Here is a 25,564-nt window from a genome sequence, read left to right on the forward strand (position 1 = left end):
TTAAGTCACATCTTTCCAAAACTTTGTGAGATTAGGTAAACCTCATGAACTGTAAATCAGTCATTTCTCCCATCAGATTTTCACACACACAGCAAGGACGGAGTGACAGTGTGGGGCTTACAGACACACAGAGAATGCAATAGCTACCTTTGTTCGAACTTTCAAAGAACCGTCAGACCTAGAGCTCTGAAACTTTATAAACCTGTTCTAGAGCTCAAGACGATAGTGCACAGTGAGTTATGTGGCTCTAGAAGGTTCTCAGACCGAGAAACAGCCTTGTACAGTTGCAATAACTTCAATTAATAGTGACTATCGCGAAAATGACGAGATTCAGAGAAGTCCCAGAGTCACAAGACTAGGTGCATTGCAACCGCCTCGGCCCATAGAGACGGACCTTAGCGTTTCTGTCAGATAGCTCATTCAAGGACACCATAGCAACGCCCGGAAAAATAGTATTTTCAGCACCAATTAAGGTCGCTGCTCGGGCTCCGAATGACTCGGGATTCGGGGTTGCCTCAGCAAGGCCTACACAATGTCAGAACTGGACCCGCAGCTAGAACGTAACTATGTGTTTTATATTTTAATTATGGTTTAAAACAGAAGGTGCTGTGAACTTTGGGCTTGCTCTGAAATATGTGATAGTTGGCTTCTAACCGAGTTGAGTTGGACAAAGTGGGTTTGGTGTCAGCTTCTATCAGTTTGGTGTCAGAATGATATATTTTTGACTGATGGACACTGACTTGATGGCTGACTTTTGTCCATTTGCAATAAGTTTAAACAGTAAAACCATCACCAAATGGACATGTTGAAATCAACACAACGAGCGATGGAGAGGAACCACTATCACTGCCCGGCCATCCCGAGTTCATCGGGCCAGTCAATTTTGCATTTCTGAAGTATTTTTGAAAATTCATGATCAAATTCATGATGGCAAATGCCCATTGAAACATATTGCAAATAGACAGCCGTGAGCCTGGTGACTGGAACGGGTTACCAGGAGCAAATATTTGAAATGGTTTTGAATGCCTTTAGGAGGGTGCAAGGGGTCCCCCCCCCCCACCCCACCCATACAATAGGGTGCAATGGCCCCTGGTCATTTTGGCCGTTTTTCAAACAAATTATTTAAGTCCCACTTCTCTCTCACCATGCATGACAAACAGACCTTGGGTTGATTCAGAGCTTAACATAGTGATATCATTTGGGCAGGATAAATGCCATTTGGACATGGTTCACTGACTTTTGGGTTTTGAAACTGACTTCCTATGATAATATATGGCAAATGGACATAACATCCTGATTTGGCACTTTCAATACTTTCATATTGCATATGGACATTTCTGGAATTTGGCAATGGTTCCCTGACTTTTGACTTCCTATGATATCATATTGCAAATATGCCTTATGGAAAAGTAAAATATGACAAAAGGTATGTTCATACAGTTCTTATACATGTGTAATTGACCAAATGTTTTAAAATAATTTTGAAAAACGGTCCAGAAAGCACTTTAAGAGGTCTTAACTTTATGACCATTTGCAATATAAAAATGTACAGTGGCGCACGCACGCCATCTTTGGGATTTCTGCTGTATGACACTTGACATTTGCCATATGGTTTGCATGAACTGTCATCCAATTGAGTGGTATTTGCGATTGTGTACATGTTTCATCCAATGGCAATATGTCCCCATTCATTTTTGTCCATTTCAGGGAGGTATATTCCATTACCTGGCAGAAGTATATAATGATTAAGTATATCATTTGTATCTATTATTTGTTATTTGCGAACTTTGCCATGAAATGAGCAGCTGCAATACAGCACCATCGCTAGACCCGGCACATTCTTCACCAATATTAGACGGGAAATTCCTCAACCGCTAGCTGTTCATTTAATGGAGAATTACAAACAAAAAATCCTTTCAGATCTTAACATTTTTATTTAAGCATTGACATGGACTCAAATTTAATTGAGTTTTTTTCTCTATGAACAATCATAATTTAAGTGAAAAACAACTAGAAAAATGTAACAATTTCAGAAACTATAAAACTATTTGGGAAACAAATCACAGATTTTATAGGGCCCCCCCTAGTTGTTTATTAACCATTATTTTACCAGGTTAATTGACAGAAAACATATTGTACAAGAGAAAGTAGTGCACTAACGACCCAGGAAAGAGTTCCATGGGAGAGAAGAATGTGCCCATTTGAAAGCTAGAAAAAAGCTTCTTATCTATCATGTTTGCAGTTCTGGTCTGTTATGTGGACACTTGCATTTTTCTTTACAGTTCAGTTACCCTGGTTGTGCCAGTCAGTATACAGTAACAAAAACAAAAAAGCAACCACCCCTAAAAAACGATTTCTCATTTAGAAAATAGCCAAGGTGCCATCGATATAAGTCAAACATTTATTCTACTGTCAAAATGTACTAAAGTGTAAATATAATCATTTTGGTCATTAAGTCAGTGTCATCCAAAACTGAGTTTTGTGATACTTATGGTCGTGACTGAATCACAACGTAAATTAATGTTTGGTTTGTTTCAATCCTGCCCACAGCTGGCAGCACACAAGTAATCATCAATTCGGAGTGCAGCTGCACTCGACCCGACCATATTGCCTGCGGTAAATTTGGGATGACTTTGGACATCCCTATGGGGCTAGTTAGGGACCATCTGTAAATCACAATGTACATGGGACAATATATAAACATTCCAATAGCTCCAAATTGTTATGACAACCTCAAACCAACTAGACATTTTTGAAATGTACATACAAATATTGAAAGCATTTAATGAGACAACTAAAAGATGTGCAACACAATATTGTCCCATTTACATTGTGTCATTTTTATTGACAGTCCCTAACTAGCCCCAGAGATTCAAAGTCAGGTAGCACAAGGTAAATAATTTGGCTAAATCTTACCACCTGCGAACACACACACGCGCGCATTAAACCACACCATCAAACCAACTCTCGTTTGAATTCAGTCATGGCCGCTAACACTTAATGAACAGAATTTAAAACGAGACCAAATCAGGAAGTGCATTCGTCCTTTAAAACTAACTAATGACAGATTTCAGATGAGCCAATGAGGATAGATGAGAACAGCAGGCCAGTGGAGTGCTTAGAAATGCAGCAGCCAGGGGCAACAGGTAGGGATGATTTAGGTGACCCAGACACAGGCCCATAACAAATGAAGCTACCTCAGGATCCCCTTGACCATTTTCAATTGCAAAACTAAAGAGACACACCAGACAAGACACCAAGACAAGCAACAGAAGAGTAGATGGAGAGACACCAGAAGAATAGAAGTAATAACACAAGAGACAGTAACAAACAACCTGTGACAGCGAAAGTGACAGAAGATGGAGAGAGAAGAGGTTGGTTGAGCAACCACCCCTATCACTTCAAGCTGCTCTATAGAGTAATTCGTTTTATTTTTTTGCGCATTACAAAAGGTGAAATACAGAGTGAAAAAGTAAAACATGGTTCACAAATAATTTGCAGCCGAGGTGAAAAAGCCTGTATAATTTACAATTAAAACAATTGTTTACTTTTACACTTTTTACAAACAGGACGAGAGAGTAGGGTAAACAAAAGAGATAGCAAAATAGAAAACCACGACACAGCAGCAAAGAGCAGACAGAGCAACAGAGAAAGCGACGGAGGCGCGATCACACAGTAGATTATCACTAAAGCATAGGCTCTATAGATTCTAAACTGAACAAAAATATAAATGCAACATGTAAAGTGTTGGTCCCATGTTTCATGAGCTGAAATAAATGACACCAGAAATGTTCCATAGGCACAAAAAGCTTTTTGTGCACAAATTTGATTACAACCCTGTTAGTGAGCATTTCTCCTTCGCCAAAATAATCCCTCCACTTGACAGGTGTGGAAAATCAAGATGATGATTAAACAGCATGATCATTAAACAGGTGCAGCTTGTGCTGGGGACAATAGAAGGCCACTAAAATGTGCAGTTTTGTCACAATAATGCCACAGGTGTCTCAAGTTGAGGGTGTGGGAAATTGGCATGCTGACTGCAGAAATGTCCACGATGAAAATGTGGGTTTGCACAACTGAAGAATTTCTGCATAAACTGTCAAAACCATCTCAGGTAAGCTCATTTGCATGCACATTGTCCTCACCAGGGTTTTGACCTGACTGCAGTTCGGCGTTTGAATCAACTTCAGTGGGCAAATGCTCACCTTCGATGGCCACTGGCGGGCAGATAGCGTGTATGGCGTCATGTGGGTGAGCGGTTTGCTGATGTCAACGTTGTGAACAGAGTGTCCCATGGTGGCGGTGGAGTTATGGTATGGGCAGGCAATAAGCTACGGACAACCAACACAATTGCATTTATCAATGGCAATTTGAATGACCAGAGATACCGTGAGGAGATCCTGAGGCCCATTGTTGTGCCATTCATCCGTCGCTAGAAAGCACCAAATTGCGCACACACAATTAAGATTTGTAAATACAGGATCATCACCGGATTCATGCATTAACCCCACAGGAGCCGTTTTCTAATATGGCCGCCAAACTACTCAATGAGGTCTTATTGGATCAATTTCACATGACCATCCCTGTATGAAATATAAATTGTATTTGGCCTCCTGAGTGGCGTAGTGGTCTAAGGCACTGCATTGCAGCGCTTAAGGCGTTACTACAGACCCGAGTTTGATCCCAGGCTGTGTCACAACCGCGAGTCCCATAGGGAGGCGCACAATTGGCCTAGCGTCGTCCGGGTTAGGGGAGGGTTTGGCTTTACTTGGCTCATCGCGCTCTAGTGACTCCTTGTGGTGGGCCGGGTGCCTGCAGGCTGACACCAGTTGTCAGTTGAACAGCGTTTCCTCTGACATATTGGTGTGGCTGGCTTCCGGGTTTGGCGGGGGGGGGGGGGGTGCTTAGAAGCGCGGCCGGCTAAACCCTAAAAAGGACGACACTGGGTCAATTGTGCGCCGCCCCATGGGCCTCCAGTCGCTGCGACAGAGCCTGGACTCAAAGGATCTCTAGAGGCACAGCTAGCACTGCAGAGCCTTAAACCACTGCCCAACTCGGTAGGCCGGCGTGAGTTGTTTTTTGCACGTGATGTCAGAATGCACTCACTATTCCAAAATGTGATTCTTACACAACAGGACAAATAACACACGCTGCCTGATAGCTTATAGATAATTATGTTTCAAATTGTCAACTGAGGGGTGTTCCGCCTAATTCATTCACATAGAAGTAGCCCATTTCAGCTTTGCGGACAATTTATCTTTGAGGCTTTACTGAGCCAGACAAACTTCTTTCTTCGAGGAGAGACCACACACTTCACCAATGTGTCGAGGCACAGATCTGGGGAGGGGCAGCCAAACAATTTCTGCAACATTGAAGGTCCAAGAACACGGTGGCCTCCATCATTCTTAAAATGGAAACAATTTGGAACCACCAAGACTCTTCCTGGAGATGGCCCAATGGCCAAACCGAGCAATCAGGGGAATAAGGCCTTGGTCAGGGAGGTGACCAAGTACCTGAACCTTCCAGAAGGACAACCATCTCGGCAGCACTCTACCAATCAGGCCTTTATGGTAGAGTGGCCAGACAGAAGCCACTCCTCTAAAAGGCACATGACAGCCCGCTTGGAGTTTTCCAAAAGGCACCTAAAGGACTCTCAGACCATGAGAAATAAGATTCTTTGGTCTGATGAAACCATGACTGAACTCTTTGGTGCAAATGCCAAGCATCACATCTGGAGGAAACCTGGCACCATCCCTACAGTGAAGCATGGTGGTGGCAAGCACCATGCTGTGGGATGTTTTTCAGTGGCAGGGACTGGGAGACTAGTCAGGATCAAGGGAAAGATTAACGGAGCGAAGTACAGAGAGATCTTTGATTAAAACCTGGGGAGAAGGTTCACCTTCCAACAGGACAACGACCCTAAGCACACAGCCAAGGCAAAGCAGGAGTGGCTTCGGGACGAGTCTCAATATCCTTGAGAGGCCCAGCCAGAGCCCGGACCTAAGCCTGTTCAAACATCTCTGGAGAGACCTGAAAATAGCTGTGCAGTGACGCTCCCCTTCCAAACTGACAGAGCTTGAGAGGATCTGCAGAGAGGAATGAGAGAACCTCCCCAAATACAGGTGTGCCAAGCTTGTAGCGTAATATCCAAGAATACTCGAGGCTGTAATCGCTGATTCAACAAGTACTGAGTAAAGGGTCTGAATACTTATGTAAATGTGATATCAGGTTAACACATTCATAATTCTAAAAACCAGTTTTTGCTTTGTCATTATGGGGTAGTGTATGTCGATTGATGAGGGGGGAAAAAACTATTTAATCAATTTTAGAATAAGGCTGTAACGTAACAAAATGTGGAAAAAGTCAAGGGGTCTAAACACTACCTCATGAAACTGGTTGAGAAAATGCCAAGAGTGTGCAAAGCTGTCATTAAGGCAAAGGTTGGCTACTTTAAAGAATCTAAAATATATTTTGATTTGTTGAACAATTTTTGGGTTACTACGTGGTTCCATGTGTCATTTCATAGTTATGATAGTCTTCACTATTATTCTACAATGTAGAGAATAGTAAAAACAGAAAAACCCTGGAATGAGTAGGCTGGTCCAAACTTTTGAAGCTACAATCTATCTGCAATATTAAAGCCTAACCCCCCCCCCCCCCCCCCCCCCCCCCCCCCCCATGCCTAATAATGGACAGTAATGGATTCAAAATAGTCTAAACTATGTTAACGGCAGCATTACGCTTGATAAGAATGTATTGTACCTGTAACCTTGACCAAAAATGATCAAGTAACAAAATAAATTAAGTATTCCCTAAATAAAGTAGCCTGCACCACTAGGTAGAGAAGTGAGAGATCAGTAGAGGGCAGTACCTTGGAGGTGGGGATCTTTTCCACATCCAGAGCGTAATCCAGCATCGGAGTGGCAGGGAAATGCCCCTTCACAAAGTCCTTCAGGATCTGGACTCTCATGTCGGGGTTGTCGATCTACAATTAAATCAACACATTTAGATCATTCTGCCAGCAAATATGTCAATGTATCCATTCTGCCACTGAGCTGTAGAGGTATACACACACTTCTGAATTTATTTGATTTAATTGTGAGGCAATAAGACTAAGGACGGGAATCAAATCTTAATGCATACTTTCTTGCAAATCATGGTGTCAAATAACAAAAATTCTAGTTAGACTTAACACAGGCAGACCAATTCTGATATTTTGCCATTAATTGATATTTTGACCAAAACAGAAAAAGTCTGATATTTTGCCAATAATTGGGCTGCATGTTTAAAAGCAGCCATACATCTGGTCTTGAAAAAACAGGTTTAGGATTATTTTAATCTACACTGAACAAAAATAAATGCAACATGTAAAATACGCACTTTTGTCACAACAAACAGTGCAATCGGAAAGTATTCAGACAACTTGACTTTCCAATTTTGTTACTACTGAGTTCTGAGAATATGAAATATACTTATTCATGTCACTGAGGGAGAGAGGGTAATGTATAACGTTTACATTATGTCAGGATATGTTATTGTTGGCCATCAGGAATCCTATGGGAAGGATCCTCTGGGAGGAGAAGACCACAGTCTAGTACCAGTCACCATGACAGCCGTGAGTTGGGGAGGAGTGAGCACTTTGGGGTAGAGGTCAGGTCAGATGATACAGATATCACTAAGGTTCTGTCTAGCAACAGATATCACTAAGGTTCTGTCTAGCAAATGCATTGGCTGTTCAGATGTGTAGGAGGAGACTGAGCCAAGGAGGAACGGTTATATCAGTGCTTGTGTGAAAATGTCTTCATCTAATGCAGCTGCATTGATCCTCTGGAAAGAATAAACTTGTTTAAGCCTTCATAGTGTCTTGAGTTTTTTACTCAGAATTAGAAGATTAGAACATTATGTTACAGCCTTAATCTAAAATTAATTCAATATTTTTTTCCCACTCATCAATATACACAGAATAACCCATAATGACAAAGCAAAAACAGTTTTTTAGACATTTTATGAAAGACAATGAAGAGCTCTCCAGTAGGTACCAAAACATTCAAAGGCCATTTTCTCAAAAGTGAGGTTACAAGTTGATCAATTTTCAAAGCAGAATTACTTTCCCATTGTTCCTGAAATGCAGTGTATGATATACCATTTTATAGTCTTGTGTCTACCTTTATTCAACGTAAAAAAAAACAATATCACATGTTGCTACATAAGACCTGTCATGACATTACCCTGTTGTATGAGGTTTATGACCCCCATAATCACCTTTCCCTCTTGGAAAGCCAATAGAGAAAGAACTCTTTGAAAGCCCTGTGTTAACATCAAAAGGTTGGGGAAATGTACAATATTTCTGTAATCCAACCAGATGAAAGTGTCCATTGGTACTTAAAGAATATGATGTCAGATGAGTTGGTGTCTGGGACATTATATCTGATGATAGGATGACATGCATTGTATCATACTAGTTATCAGATTCACATGGAATTGTTGTGCAATTTAAATGTTTAAATATGAACCTATTTGTGAAAATATAAAAATTTAATTTAGCTTCTAAATGAATTGTTTTCATACGTAAACTGTGCTCACTCAGTGGTAATGACCAAGTGAACAGACATTGGTTGAAAACTATGGAACACGGCCTTCTCTACCTTAATACAAAAACCTGATGGAAATCGACTCTAGTTCCCGACGACATTAGGAATGGTGTCTATACTTTAAAAAAGGGCTATTTTTGTTGTTGTTTGTTTTTGTTTTTTAAAATTGTACCCCCTTTTTCTCCCCAATTTCGTGGTATCCAATTGTTAATGGTTACTATCTTGTCTCATTGCTACAACTCCCGTACGGGCTCGGGAGAGATGAAGGTCGAAAGTCATGCATCCTCCGAAAAACAACCCAACCAAGCCGCACTGCTTCTTAACACAGCACGCATCCAACCCGGAAGCCAGCCGCACCAATGTGTCGGAGAAAACATCGTGAACCTAGTGACCTTAGTTAGCATGCACTGCGCCCGGCCCGCCACAGGAGTCGCTGGTGTGCGATGAGACAAGGATATCTCTACCGGCCAAACCCTCCCTAAACCGGACGACACTAGGCCAATTGTGCATCGCCCCACGGACCTCCCGGTCGTGGCCGCTGCGACAGAGCCTGGGCGCGAAAAAGGGGCTTTTTCAACGTGGAGGTGACTCCCCACGCTGGAAGGATGAATTTCGACAAGACCAGCCAGAATACAGCACGAGCTGATTATGGCAAAACGGTATGAACTTTGAACTCGTATTCAATAAAGAAGTGATACATCCTAGAAGTCGAGTTATCAGCTGCAGCTGTAAACGTACGTGGCCAAGGAAATTACAGAATCTCCTAATAAGAACGACAGGGTACAACGTACAACATTACGACCAGAAAGATTTGTCAAAGGACAAAGCTCTGCTGGACAAACCAGTCTTCCATCTTCGATCCATCTATCGGAGCGCAGCTCGGTGTAAATATACATCTCGCATTTTCCTTTTCTGAATGGGCGTATTTACAGATTCTGTATTTACAGTAGCATAGCTTCTCAAGGTCCGATAGAGACCCAATCCTTTTGTTCCTCAGTCTTCCCGCTCTTTCATTCAAACCCAACTCCCTTTCTTTGTGTAACCAGCTGTCATATCGGTTTAGTCCGCTAGGGACCTTTTATGACATGATTAGTAATCGATGTATGATCCATCCTGTGTATTTGTAATTCTGTGTGATTATTTAGAAAATAAACAATTGAAATAATTTGTTTGCCCGGGTTCGTGAAGATAACCAAGTACTTACGACAATCAGAATGAGACCGATAGAAGGTGACGATTAATAATTGACTGCTATTGATACAAAAGATCTTCAGCTCTTTAAGAGTTTATTCGGAAGGCAGCAGCTCAATAAACACTCTTCCGTGGTGCCCCAGGTTATTAACAAGTTAATTGTAGCATGGTTTAATTCAATCACGTAATCAAACTTTAGGTAATCAATTTGATAAAATAGCCTGTCATAATTTAATCAGTCCGACACAACAGACCGAATCAAAGATGTCAGTCATGAATTCATAAAAAAAATTATATGGTATACTTCCCCAGATCTGTCTCTTGACACAACCCTGTCTCAGAGAACTACAGACAATTCCTTTGATCTCATGGCTTGGTTTTGCACTGTCAACTGTGGGACCTTATATAGACAAGTGTGTGCCTTTCCAAATCATGTCCAATCAATTGAATTGACCACAGGTGGACTCCATTTAAGTTGTAGAAACATCACAAGGATGTTCAATGGAAAAAAGATGCACCTGAGCTCAATTTCAAGTCTCATAGCAATGGGTCTGAATACTTATGTAAATGTGATATTTCAGAATTTAAAAAAAAATATAAATGCAAACATTGAGAAACCTGCTTTCGCTTGGTCATTATGGGTTATTGTGTGTAGATTGATGAGGGGGAAAAAAACTATTGAACCCATTTTTGAATAAGGCTAAAAGTCAAGGGGTCTGAATACTTTCCGAATGCACTGCAATACCACAGATGTCTCAAGTTGAGGGAACGTGCAATTGGCATACTGACTGGAGGAATGGCCACCAGAGCCATTAAAGCTAATTTCTCTATCATAAGCTACCTCCGTCGTTTTAGAGAATTTGGCAGTACGTCCAACGGCCTTACAACCACAGACCAGTGTATGATGTGTGGGCAAGTGGTTTTCTGATGTCAACGTTGTGAACAGCGTGCCCCATGGTGGCGGTGGGGTTATGGTATGGTATAAACTATGGACAACGAACACAATTGCATTTTATTGATGGGAATTTGAAAGCACAGAGATACCGTGACGAGATCCTGAGGCTTATTGTGAGGGCCTTTTTAAAAAGGTACAGTATCTGTGACCAATAGACGCTTATCTGAATTCCCAATCATGTGAAATCCACAGGTTAGGGCCTAATGAATTTATTTCAATTGACGGATTTCCTCATATGAATGATAACTCAGTAAAATCTTTGAAATTGTTATATGTAGCATTTATATTTGTGTTAGTATATGCTCATTCAAATAAATTGAGATGGAATCGTTCAAATTAACTGGAAATGTAGCTATATTTAAATCCTTGTAATTTACTGCTCACCGATTTGACCCTGTGCCCAATACCCATGATCAGCTTGCCATCCTTCTTCATCTTGTTGACAAACTCCATCGGCAGCATGCCGCTGTCGAACGCCTTGCTGAACTGCTTGGCCGCAGCATCCAAAGCTCCTCCAAAGCGGTCCCCCTGGGAAACAATATCAACAAAGTATATTCGTCTCTAAACTCTTACAAGTTAAGACAACCCCTTTTTGTCAGTGTCCCAGTAGTGGGCTACATCCAAATTCTCCACACTTTTCCTGAACTTATACAGATTCTTGCATTCATTTAACAAATGGTGGAAGCCAAAGATCTTGGCTGGAGAGAGCCTTAGACCAATGCTATGCTTTTTAAATCCACGATGGAGAATGTGCAAGTGCAGAAGTAATGGTCTTTTGAAATCTTCCCTTTTTCTCATTCCCTTCCTTCAAGACCTTTAATCTGAGAGGTATGGAAGCCATTGGATAGATACTAATGGTAACTGGACTTGATGCATTTTCAAATTAGATTTCAGGAAGTCACACACAGTGTGTGTGTGTGTGTGTGTGTGTCCTCACAATGGTGAGCAGGCCGGATGTCAGGCTGGAGATTGGGTCCTTGCCGGCAAGGGCACAGACTATGGTGTTGTGGGCACCAGATACGGCGGGCCCATGGTCTGCAGTCACCATCAGGCACATCTCAATGAACTGGCAGGCGTAGCGCGGTAACCTAGGGAAAAATCAAGATGTGGGAGGATAACTGGAGGGAGAAGTGATGGGGCCATGTCAGTGCACAACGCCAAAGTGGAGTGTGCATTCGTGTTCATTCATATACAGGCACGCAACGGAAAATGTTGTGCAACAGAAAAACAAAATCTGAAGGTAAAAAAAAGTCCAGGTAATCCTTCCAGGTGTCAGTCCTTCTTCCGTTTGGTGCCTAATGAACACACTCAGGTGTGAGAAATCTCTGGCCAATCAAAGACACTCCTATTTTGCCAATTGGCTTGGACCCTTTTACCACACGGAGCCCTGCTGATTCATGACGACTGGTCTGCCGACGTAACAGCACGAGGGGGCTACAACAGACTTCTTCCGTCGTGACGTCCCTCTAAGGCCCCTCTGCTAGCTTGCTAGCCCCGGCCCGCTAGCTGTCTCACTGGACCCCTATGATCACTCGGCTACGCATGCTTTCCCCTAATGTCAACATACCTTGTCCATTGCTGTTTTGGTTAGTAATTATTGCCTTATTTTCACTGTAGAGCCTCTAGCCCTGCTCAATATGCCTTAGTTAACCCTTTAGTTCCACCTCCTACACATGCGGTTTCCCTCACCTGGTTTAAATGATGTTTCTAGAAACAATATCTCATCGTCACTCAATGCATAGGTTTACCTCCACTGTATTCACATCCTACCATACCCTTCTGTACATTATGCCTCGAATCTATTCTACCGTGCCCAGAAACCTGCTCCTTTTACTCTCTCTGTTCCGAACGTACTGGACGACCAGTTATAGCCTTTAGCCGTACCCTTATCCTACTCCTCCTCTGTTCCTCTGGTGATGTAGAGGTTAATCCAGGCCCTGCAGTGCCGAGCTCCGCACCCATTCCCCAGGCACTCTCATTTGTTGACTTCTGTAAACGTAAAAGCATTGGTTTCATGCATGTAAACATTAGAAGCCTCCTCCCTAAGTTTGTTTAATTCACTGATTTAGCACACTCTGCCAACCTGGATGTCCTAGCAGTGTCTGAATCCTGGCTTAGGAAGACCACCAAAAACCCTGAAATTTCCATCCCTAACTACAACATTTTCCGACAAGATAGAACTGCCAAAGGGGGCGGAGTTGCAATCTACTGCAGAGTTTGCTGCTTAAGTGTCTTTAGATATTTTTGTCAGATGTTACTATGGAATACTGAAGTATAATTACAAGCATTTCTTAAGTGTCAAAGGCTTTTATTGACAATTACATGAAGTTGATGCAAAGTCAATATTTGCAGTGTTGACCCTTCTTTTTCAAGACCTCTGCAATCTGCCCTGGCATGCTGTCAATTAACTTCTGGGCCACATCCTGACTGATGGCAGCCCATTCTTGCATAATCAATGCTTGGAGTTTGTCAGAATTTGTGGGTTTTTGTTTATCCACAAGTTCTCAATGGGATTAAGGTCTGGGGAGTTTCCTGTCCATGGACCCAAAATATCGATGTTTTGTTCCTCGAGCCACTTAGTTATCACTTTTGCCTTATGGCAAGGTGCTCCATCATGCTGGAGAAGGCATTGTTCGTCACAAACTGTTCCTGGATGGTTGGGAGAAGTTGCCCTCGGAGGATGTGTTGGTACCATTCTTTATTCATGGCTGTGTTCTAAGGCAAAATTATGAGTGAGCCTACTCCCTTGGCTGAGAAGCAACCCCACACATGAATGGTCTCAGGATGCTTTACTGTTAGAATGACACAGGACTGATGGTTGCGCTCACCTTGTCTTCTCCAGACAAGCTTTTTTACAGATGCCCCAAACAATCAGAAAGGTGATTCAGAGAAAATGACTTTATCCCAGTCCTCAGCAATCCAATCCCTGTACCTTTTGCAGAATATCAGTCTGCCCCTGATGTTTTTCCTGGACAAAACTGGCTTCTTTGCTGCCCTTCTTGACACCAAAAGTCTTTGCCTCACTGTGCGTGCAGATGCACTCACACCTGCCTGCTGCCATTCCTGAGCAAGCTCTGTACTGGTGGTGCCCCGATCCCGCAGCTGAATCAACTTTAGGAGATGGTCGCTTGCTAGACTTTCTTGGGCGCCTTCTTCACAACAATTGAACCGCTCTCCTTGAAGTTCTTGATGATCCGATAAAAGGTTGATTTAGGTGCAATCTTACTGGCAGCAATATCCTTGCCTGTGAAGCACTTTTTGTGCAAAGCAATGATGACGGCATTTTTCCTTGCAGGCAACCATGGTTGACAAGAGGAAGAACAATGATTCCAAGCACCACTCTTTTATTTTACCCCCTTTTCTCCCCAATTTTGTGGTATCCATCTTGTCTCGTCGCTACAACTCCCGTACGGGCTCAGGAGAGACGAAGGTCGAAAGCCATGCGTCCTCCGAAACACAACCCAACCAAGCCGCACCGCTTCTTAACACAGCGCGCATCCAACCCGGAAGCCAGCCGCCCAAATGTGTCAGAGGAAACACTGTGCACCTGCGCCCGGTCCGCCACAGGATTCACTGGTGCACGATGAGACAAGGATATCCCTACCGGCCAAACCCTCCCTAACCCGGACGACGCTAGGCCAATTGTGCAGACCTCCCGGTCGCGGCCGGCTGTGACAGTGCCTGGGCGCGAACCCAGTCTCTGGTGGCACAGCTAGCGCTGCGATGCAGTGCCCTAGACTGGGAGTCTCGTGAGTGAAAACATCCGAAGATCAAAGGTAAACGGTTAATTTGATTGCTTTTCTGATTTGTGTGACCAAGCTTCCTGATGCTAAGTGTACATAATGCTATGCTATCGATAAACTTAAACGCTTGGATTGCTTTCGCTGTAAAGCATCATTTCAAAATCTGAGACGACAGTGTGATTAACAAAAGGTTAATGTTTTCCTATATTGCACTTGTGATTTCATGAATATTTTCTAGTAATATTATTTGACTGTTGCGCTATGCTATTCAGCGTTGCTGATGACAATTATCCCGGATCCGGGAGGGGTGGTTCACTGCCTGCTACTCAGCCGTAAAACCTAGAATATGCATATAATTAGTACATTTGGATAGATAACACTGAAGTTTCTAAAACTGTTTGAATGATGTCTGTGAATATAACAGAACTAATATGGCAGGCAATAACCTGAGAAAATATCCAACCAGGAAGTGGGAAATCTGAGGTTTGTAGTTTTTCAACTCAGCCCCCATTGAAGATAGTGGGATATGTTTCACTCCCCAAGGCCTCCACTGGATGTCAACAGTATTTAGAACCTATTTTGAGGATTCTACTCTAAAGGAGGGGCTCATAAGAGCTCTTTGAGCGAGTGGTCTGGCAGAGTGCCACAGCCCCGGTCTGGCAGAGTGCCACAGCCCCGGTCTGGCAGAGTGCCACAGCCCCGGTCTGGCAGAGTGCCACAGCCCCGGTCTGGCGCACTCACGTGAAAGGTGGCTAGGTTCCACTTAATTTGTACAGACAAAGGAATTGTCCGGTTGGAACATTAAGTTTTAAAAAACATCCTAAAGATTGATTCCATACTTACTTTGGCATGTTTCTAAGGGCTGTAACGGAACTTGAACTTTTCGTCCGAGGTTCGGCGCGACCTGAAAGCGCTTTTGTTTACCAAACGCCCTAACAAAAGAAGATATTTGGACATAACTGATGGACATTATCGAACAAATCAAACATTTATAGTGGAACTGGGATTCCTGGGAGTACATTCTGATGATCATCAAAGTGAATATTTAAAATGCTATTTCTGAGTAATGTTGACTACCCAAAAAGGCTGTACTCAGATTATTGCATGGTTTGCTTTCCCCCGTAAACTTTTTTTGAAATCTGACAGCGGTTGCATTAATTAAAAACCTCTTAAGCTTACCCCCTACTTTTTCGAACATTCTGTTAAAAATCGCGCAACATTTCAGCATCCTGCTACTCATGCCAGGAATATAGTATATGCATATGATTAGTATGTGTGGATAGAAAACACTCTGAAGTTTCTAAAACTGGTTAAATAATGTCTGTGACTATAACAGAACGTGAACAGCAAGCGAAATCCCAAGAAAAACCTGGTCACAAAAACCACAGAAAAGTATTAATCCGCCAGTCTCTGAATTGTTTATTGCAAGCAAAAATATATAGCCGGGAGCTTGCAGTTCCTACAACTTCCACACGACGTCGCCAAAAACGTCATTTTCGTTGACAAAAATCCTTTGTGTAATGACAAATAGATCCTTCATTTCGTCCAGCATACAGGAAGAGACTTTTGGAAGAGAGAGAAAGGACAACGTTTTCTTGAGTAGCTGCTATTGAATACAGATCGCCCAGTGATCAATTTGATCGATTATTAACGTTTACAAATACCTAAAGTTGGGTTACAAAAGTAGTTTGAAGTGTTTTGTCAAAGAATATAGGCAACTTATATAATTTTAAAAAATGACGTTGCGTTTTGGAACGGAGCTTTTTCCTGAACCAGACAGGCTATACAAATGGATATTTTGGGCATACATGGACGGATTTAAATCGGGAAAAAGACCCAATTGTGATGTTTATGGAACATATAGGAGTGCCAACAAAGAATATCATCAAAGGTAATGAATGTTTTATATTTTATTTCTGCGTTTTGTGTAGCGCCGGCTACGCGAATTATTTTGTTTACGTCCCCTTCAGGTATTTTGGGGTGTTGCATGCTATCAGATAATAGCTTCTCATGCTTTCGCCAAAAAGCATTTTAAAAATCTGACTTGTTGGCTAGATTCACAACGAGTGTAGCTTTAATTCAATACCCTGCATGTGTGTTTTAATGAACGTTTGAGTTTTAACGAGTACATTTAGCATTTAGCGTAGCGCATTTGCATTTCCAGGTGTCTAGATGGGAGGCTTGCGTGTCAGGTCGACGTAAGAGGTTAAGGAGAAGTTTATCTAAAGTTCCATGTATAATAGTCGTATCTTTATCAATGTTTATTATGAGTTCTCTGTAAATTGATGTGGCTCTCTGCACAATCACTGCATGTTTTAGAACTATTGTAAACTCAGATTTTTTTATATAAATATGAACTTCATCAAACTAAACATACATGTAGTGTGTAACATGAAGTCCTATGAGTGTCATCTGATGAAGATCAAAGGTTAGTGATTAATTTTCTCTATTTCTGCGACTCCTCTCTTTGGCTGGAAAAATGGCTGTGTTTTTCTGTGGCTTGGTGCTAGAAAACACTAAAGTTTCCAAACTGTAAAAATATTGTCTGTGAGTATAACAGAACTGATATTGCAGGCGAAAGCCTGAGAAAAATCCAATCAGGAAGACTCTTATTTAGAAAGCTCTGCGTTCCTATGCGTCCCTATTGAACAGTGAATGGGATATCAACCAGATTCCTTTTTCTATGGCATCCCTAATGTGTCTAGTGTCACAATACATAGTTTCAGGCTTTATTTGAAAAATGAGCCTGAACGACAACATTGCGTCATGGTCAGCTGGAGGCTCTGAGTGATGTGCGTAATAGACAAATGCGACCATTGTTTCTCTATTTCCTACTAAGAAGCCACCTGTCCCGGTTGATATATAGTCGAATAGATATTTGAAAAACACAGAGGATTGATTATAAAAAACGTTTGCTATGTTTCCGTCGATATTATGGATCTAATTTGGAATATTTTTCGGCGTGGTCGTGACTGCAGTTTCCGGTGGATTTCTCAACCAAACGTGAAGTACAAACGGAGGTGTTTCGGCTATAAAAATAATCTTTATGGGACAAAATTAACATTTGCTGTTTAACTGGGAGTCTCGTGAGTGAAAACATCCGAAGCTCATCAAAGGTAAACGATTTAATTTGATTGCTTTTCTGATTTTCGTGACCAAGCTGCCTGCTGCTAGCTAGGCATAATGCTATGCTAGGCTATTTATAAACTTACACAAATGCTTGTCTTGCTTTGGCTGTAAAGCATCATTTCAAAATCTGAGATGACAGGGTGATTAACAAAAGGCTAAACTGTGTTTCAATATATTTGACTTGTGATTTCATGAAAATGAATATTTTCATCGCATTGACTGATATCCCCAAAGATTGGAAAGCTGCTGCGGTCATCCCCCTCTTCAAAGGGGGAGACACTGCTACAGATCTAAGGTCTTCGAAAGCCAAGTTAAACAGATCACCGACCATTTCGAATCCCACCGTACCTTCTCCGCTATGCAATCTGGTTTCCGAGCTGGCCATGTGTGCACCTCAGCCACGCTCAAGGTCTCAAACGATATCATAACCGCCATCGATAAGAGACAATACTGTGCAGCTGTATTCATCAACCTGGCCAAGGCTTTCGACTCTGTCAATCACCACATTCTTATCGGCAGACTCGACAGCCTTGGTTTCTCAAATGATTGCCTCGCCTGGTTCACCAACTACTTCTCTGATAGAGTTCAGTGTGTCAAATCGGAGGGTCTGCTGTCCGGACCTCTGGCAGTTCAATTCTTGGACCGACTCACTTCTCTGTATACATCAATGAGGTCGCTCTTGCTGCTGGTGAGTCTCTGATCCACCTCTACGCAGACGACACCATTCTGTATACTTCTGGCCCTTCTTTGGACACTGTGTTAACAACCCTCCAGGCAAGCTTCAATGCCATACAACTCTCCTTCCGTGGCCTCCAATTGCTCTTAAATACAAGTAAAACTAAATGCATGCTCTTCAACCGATCGCTACCTGCACCTGCCCGCCTGTCCAACATCACTACTCTGGACGGCTCTGACTTAGAATACGTGGACAACTACAAATACTTAGGTGTTTGGTTAGACTGTAAACTCTCCTTCCAGACCCATATCAAACATCTCCAATCCAAAGTTAAATCTAGAATTGGCTTCCTATTTCACAACAAAGCATCCTTCACTCATGCTGCCAAACATACCCTTGTAAAACTGACCATCCTACCAATCCTCGACTTTGGCGATGTCATTTACAAAATAGCCTCCAATACCCTACTCAACAAATTGGATGCAGTCTATCACAGTGCAATCCGTTTTGTCACCAAAGCCCCATATACTACCCACCATTGCGACCTGTACGCTCTCGTTGGCTGGCCCTCGCTTCATACTCGTCGCCAAACCCACTGGCTCCATGTCATCTACAAGACCCTGCTAGGTAAAGTCCCCCCTTATCTCAGCTCGCTGGTCACCATAGCATCTCCCACCTGTAGCACACGCTCCAGCAGGTATATCTCTCTAGTCACCCCCAAAACCAATTCTTTCTTTGGCCGCCTCTCCTTCCAGTTCTCTGCTGCCAATGACTGGAACGAACTACAAAAATCTCTGAAACTGGAAACACTCATCTCCCTCACTAGCTTTAAGCACCAACTGTCAGAGCAGCTCAGATTTCTGCACCTGTACATAGCCCACCTATAATTTAGCCCAAACAACTACCTCTTTCCCTACTGTATTTAATTTTATTTATTTATTTAGCTCCTTTGCACGCCATTATTTTTATTTCTACTTTGCACATTCTTCCATTGCAAATCTACCATTCCAGTGTTTTAACTTGCTATATTGTATTTACTTTGCCACCATGGCCTTTTTTTGCCTTTACCTCCCTTCTCTCACCTCATTTGCTCACATCGTATATAGACTTGTTTATACTGTATTATTGACTGTATGTTTGTTTTACTCCATGTGTAACACTGTGTCGTTGTATGTGTCGAACTGCTTTGCTTTATCTTGGCCAGGTCGCAATTGTAAATGAGAACTTGTTCTCAACTTGCCTACCTGGTTAAATAAAGGTGAAATAGAATTCCGACTCTCACAGACCTGTTAGTTTTTCTTTAAGAAGCCCCCCCTGTTCTCCACTCATTACCTGTATTAACTGCTCCTGTTTGAACTCGTTACCTGTATAAAAGACACCTGTCCGCACACTCAATCAAACAGACTCCAACCTCTCCACAATGGCCAAGACCAGAGAGCTGTGTAAGGACATCAGGTATACAATTGTAGACCTGCACATGGCTGGGATGGGCTACAGGACAATAGGCAAGCAGCTTGGTGAGAAGGCAACAACTGTTGGCGCAATTATTAGAAAATGGAAGAAGTTCAAGATGACGGTCAATCACCCTTGGTCTGGGGCTCCATGCAAGATCTCACCTCGTGGGGCATCAATGATCATGAGGAAGGTGAGGGATCAGCCCAGAACTACACCGCAGGACCTGGTCAATGACCTGAAGAGAGCTGGGACCACAGTCTCAAAGAAAACCATTAGTAACACACTACGCCGTCATGGATTAAAATACTGCCGCGCACCCAAGGTCCCCCTGCTCAAGCCAGCGCATGTCCAGGCCCATTTGAAGTTTGCCAATGACCATCTGGATGATCCAGAGGAGGAATGGGAGATGCAATAAAATGCAAATGAATTACTTAAAAAACATGATTTTCTGGATTTTTGTTTTAGATTTCGTCTCTTACAGTTGAAGTGTACCTATGATAAAAATTACAGACCTCTACATGCTTTGTAAGTAGGAAAACCTGCAAAATCTGCAGTGTATCAAATACCTGTTCTCCACTGTACACAAGTATACTTAATTTTAACATGCTACTTTTATATAACCCCTGAAAATGTCATGTTAATACAACATTCCTATCTTGAGATATTTTAGTTTCGGTTTGTAAATCGGAGTCCACCCGTGTCATTTTGTTGCCATTTTTGGAAAAGGCTTAGCCATTGTTCCAAAAATGGCACCAAAATGACACGGGTGGCCTCCGATGTGTGCATTCTCAGGCCACTTTGACCCAGAATTTGGACACAAAAATGTATATACACATCTCAGCAATGGTGAGACCTACAGACATGAGACAAAGTGCACTGTGCTTCTGATAATGTGTTGTATCATTTGGTAAGCTCAGTTTGGCTCTAAAATAAATGTATTCCACCTCTCTAAATTTCTAACTTTTTTGTGAATAAATTCTGTGCCTTTCAAAAGGGTACTCTGTATTTTTATGGCAATCTACAACAATCAATTATTTTAAAGTCCTTGAGTGGTAGTGAACAAGTGCACACTTTGAGGAAAGATTTGTGGGAGAATGGAAATTGGGCTCAAGAGTCTTGAGGAACCTACGTGAAGGGATAGACCATGGCCGCCACAGAGGGCTCGTCCCGTGAGCACACGTAGTCAAAGTCGAGCATGCCTTGCACCGCCCGCGTCTGCATGCCCCACATGATGGCTTTGGTGTTTCTGCTAAACAGCATGGTGGCTTTGGCTGCAGGGAGATGAGAAAAGGAGGGAGTGGATAAGAGTGGAGGAAGAGAAGAGACAGCACACATAGGAGGGGTTATTGTAGAGTACAGCAAGGCACTAAGAACAGAGACAAGCAACGGGGACGGGGAGCACATGCAGAGACATGATAGGCTGTTAATTCTGTGAGGATATTGAGGAGAGGCGTCACAAATGTTACACGGGAAATGTATCAGAGGGAGGGTTCTCTGTTTTTTCTGAAAGCAGACACCAGGGGAGGCAAATGGACAAGGGGGATGAAGGAACTATTCATTTTAAACAAGAGGGGGTCTGAATCTGACATTGTATTTCTTCTCAAACATTTGTTCATGGAAACCTGAGGCAAGCTCAGAAATGTTATGAGAACTGAAACCAATGCAGGTGTGAGAAGAATAGAATGGTGAATGTTTTGTATTTGATACATATAAGTTTGATACATATATCATTGTGTGCATACCTCGATTACAGAAAAAAAAACTATGAATCTTTGATTGGGGGAAATTGTTGAAAATAATCTTTCCCATTGCCCACGACTTTGATGAAAAAAGACATACACGTAAAACTATTTATCTGAAGGTATTGAATTAAGACAAGAGTCTGACTAGTTATATTTGTCAGTAGGATATACATTTCCCATTCTTGGAGCTAAGGGCTCTCTTTCCTAAGGTGCTCAACAGACAAATGTTTTGGTTTTTCATTGTACTGGAAAGTGTTACTGAAACACCACCTGAAAATGAAAGAATGAGTAATGAATTATTCCAAAGCAACAACTCTAATGTGCCTCACCAAGGAAATAAACATGTAATATTGCATTTTAAAACAATTATTGACCCCAACCCAAGTGAACACAGAAAAGGGCAAAGTGCAGAGCAGTTTGGTAGTTCAGGTTCCAGTGGCATGCATTGAAACACGTGGCTTCCTCGTGGCTTTTTTTTTATAGCAAAACTATGAATTAACTGACTTATTTATAAATAATTGTCAACATTTAACCATCACAATAACGTTTGGGACATTCACTGTATTACAAGGAACAATAGCAATTGTCTTGTCTATTTCGCTACAGCAGCTGGCATATTCTGTCCGTTCACAATTCACTTGTGGGAACATGGCTGCTCTCAACACCCGACAACAGAAAGCGTTGGCCAATATTCGAGAGATTGTTTGTAAGGACATAAGAGAAGTCGAGGGCAGAGGTTGAGTCTTTTGCACGGCTCACTTTTAAAGTGGATACCTACTCAACTAAAGTGGAGTTTAAAGACAGCGGCCAATGTGCATGACCTGGAAACAGCATGAACTAAGCTATAAAAGGAAATCAATCTACAAAAAATTAAACAATCAATTGAAATTCTTTGCTGTAAATGAAACTTAATTTACTGAAAGTACCATGCATTGAGTAAGACTCAACCATTACTTCCATGGTAAATCGACCCAGCACTGGACAACAAGCTACGCAGTAATGATCAATTAGCTGATTTAGCAACTATTAAATCTAAAACTGGAATTACTAAATCAGAACCCAAATTGATCTAGTTACTCCCGCTTCTATAAAGAACTGTACATCTCAGATTGTAAACCCACACCAAGCCAGACTAAGTCCTTTCTAAAAGTAGAAACCTCAACCCCCCCCCCCCCCCCCCCCCCCCCATCCTTGATAAACACAGATCTTAAACTGTTTTCCAAAATGTTGTCATCCAGTCTCGAGACTTACCCAAATTGGGCCACATGGACCAAAGCCGGTTTGTTACAAAGTGTTTATCCTGGGCCTCCAGAGTGGCGCAGTGGTCTAAGGCACTAGCTGTATTTCATTTTTGGATAAAAAACGTTCCCGTTTTAAACAAGATATTTTGTCACGAAAAGATGCTCGACTATGCATATAATTGACAGTTTTGGAAAGAAAACACTCTGACGTTTCCAAAACTGCAAAGATATTGTCTGTGAGTGCCACAGAACTAATGCTACAGGCGAAACCAATATGAAATTTCAGACAGGAAGGGAGCCAGATTTTTGAGGCGCTGTGTATGGCTGTGAATGCGCAAGGAGAGAGCCTACACTTTGTCGTTTCCCCAAGGTGTTTGCAGCATTGTGATGTATTTGTAGGCATATCATTGGAAAATTGACCATAAGAGACTACATTTACCAGGTGTCCGCTGGGTGTCCTCCGTCGAAACTATTGCGCAATCTCCAGGTGCGCGCATTTTTCTATTTTGAACAGAGGAGAAACCAAACTGCCAGGAGTGACTTATCATCGAATAGATATGTGAAAAACACCTTGAGGATTGATTCTAAACAACGTTTGCCATGTTTCTGTCGATATTATGGAGTTAATTTGGAAAAAAGTTTGCGTTGTTATGACTGAATTTTCAGGGTTTTTTCTCAGCCAAACGTGAAGAACAAAACGGAGCGATTTCTCCTACACAAATAATATTTTTGGAAAAACTGAACATTTGCTATCTAACTGAGAGTCTCCTCATTGAAAACATCTGAAGTTCTTCAAAGGTAAATTATTTTAGTTGAATGCTTTTCTTGTTTTTGTGAAAATGTTGTACGCTGAATGCTACGCTAAATGCAATGCTAAATGCTACGCTAAATGCTACGCTAGGTATCAATACTCTTACACAAATGCTTGATTTGCTATGGTTGAAAAGCATATTTTGAAAATCTGAGATGACAGTGTTGTTAACAAAAGGCTAAGCTTGAGAGCTAGCATATTTATTTCATTTCATTTGCGATTTTCATGAATAGTTAACGTTGCGTTATGGTAATGAGCTTGAGGCTATAAATAGGATCCCGGATCCGGGTTTGCTCGTCACAACTGGTTTTAAGGAGAAGTAGATCTTTAATTCTATGCATAACACTTGTATCTTTCATCAAAGTTTATGATGAGTATTTCTGTAAATTGATGTGGCCCTCTGCAAATTCGCTGAATGTTTGAGGCACAACATTACTAACATAACGCGCCAATGTAAACAGATTTTTGGATATAAATATGAACTTTATCAAACAAAACATACATGTATTGTGTAACATGAAGTCCAATGAGTGCCATCTGATGAAGATCAAAGGTTAGCGATTCATTTTCTCTATTTCTGCTTTTTGTGACTCCTCTCTTTGGCTGGAAAATGGATGTATGTTTTGTGACTAGGCGCTGACCTAACATAATTGTATGGTGCGCTTTCGCTGTAAAGTTAACTTCTTGACCATACTTGAGACGCAGACGTCTCAAGTAGGCACCTGGAAATGCAAATGCGCTACGCTAAATGCTAAATGTACTCGTTACAACTCAATCCTTGATCAAAATTCACAAGCAGGGTATTGAATTAAAGCTACACTCGTTGTGAACCTAGCCAGCAAGTCAGATTTTTAAAATGCTTTTCGGCGAAAGCATGAGAAGCTATTATCTGATAGCATGCACCCCCCAAAATGCCAGCACGACACGTAAACAACAGATTTTGCGGTAGCCGGCGCTAATCAAAACGCAGAAATAAAATATAAAACATTCATTACCTTTGACAAGCTTCTTTCTTGGCACTCCTATATGCCCCATAAACATCACTATTGGGTCTTTTTTTCGTTTAAATCGGTCCATATATACCCAAAATAGCTTTGTATGGAAGCTGTGTCATTCAGAAAAAAACATCGTTTTTAAACGCTGCGTCATTTTTTAAAATTAAAAAAGTCGACGATAAACTTTCACAAAACACTTCGAAATCCTTTTGTAATCCAACTTTAAGTATTAGTAAACGTTTATAATCTATCAAAATGATTACAGGGCGATGTATATTCAATAGGTCCTCGCTTGCAAATCAATGGCTGCCAATGTCTTCATTAACAACATCCGGGTGAAGACTGGGAAAATGGATGCCAGATAGATGGATTTTCCAACAATTAATTCAATTGAAAATGACGACAATGGCGACATCGTGTGGAATTTGTATGAATTGCAGGCAGGTCGATATTAAATTTTGTTCTCTTTTAACAATTCGTGGAAGTGACTTATGGAAATTATTTTTAGCTTTCAGAGAGCAGTTTTTCTTGCGTTTTTCAATGAAACACACGATCTGTTATAGTCACAGCCGTGATTTAACCAGTTTTAGAAACTTCAGAGTGTTTTCTATCCACACATACTAATCATATGCATATACTATATTCCTGGCATGAGTAGCAGGACGCTGAAAAGTTGCGCGATTTTTAACAGAATGTTCGAAAAAGGAGGGGGTAGAAGTAAGAGGTTTTTAATTAAATATAAAAAAAAATATATATTTGAATTTCACTCTGCCATTTCAGTGGAGCGGAACCCTAGCCATAAAAGGTTAAGATGTATTTGGTATATAATTGGTCTAGCATATACTCCAAAATTAAACAAATTAGAGTAAAATTTCTATCCAAGAGATTGGGAGAGCCCCAAGCGATGTTGTTGGTTCATTGATTGTAAAGGCCGGCTTAAAGTTAGCCTACAATTATAGTGAATTTGTATTTGAATAAACCTACTAATAGTGCATTTTTCATAATGAATTGGATGACATTACCTTTAGCTATACA

The 25,564-nt window shown here is 41.6% G+C and overlaps 1 protein-coding gene across 1 annotated transcript in view; it reads right to left on the minus strand.

Annotated features, from left to right (window-relative positions):
• LOC139377096 (ATP-citrate synthase-like) overlaps positions 1–25,564 on the minus strand; it is a 108,172-nt gene that overhangs the window by 19,416 nt on the left and 63,192 nt on the right. Inside the window, exons 14-17 of the mRNA XM_071120133.1 lie at positions 20,870–21,011; positions 11,675–11,834; positions 11,122–11,265; positions 6,872–6,985 (exon numbers count right to left, since the gene is read on the minus strand). Coding sequence (XP_070976234.1) covers positions 6,872–6,985; positions 11,122–11,265; positions 11,675–11,834; positions 20,870–21,011 — 560 coding nt within the window. The remainder of the gene's footprint in view (positions 1–6,871; positions 6,986–11,121; positions 11,266–11,674; positions 11,835–20,869; positions 21,012–25,564) is intronic.

This window comes from Oncorhynchus clarkii, chromosome 20, assembly GCF_045791955.1.
Source record: "Oncorhynchus clarkii lewisi isolate Uvic-CL-2024 chromosome 20, UVic_Ocla_1.0, whole genome shotgun sequence".
Lineage (NCBI taxonomy): Eukaryota > Metazoa > Chordata > Actinopteri > Salmoniformes > Salmonidae > Oncorhynchus > Oncorhynchus clarkii.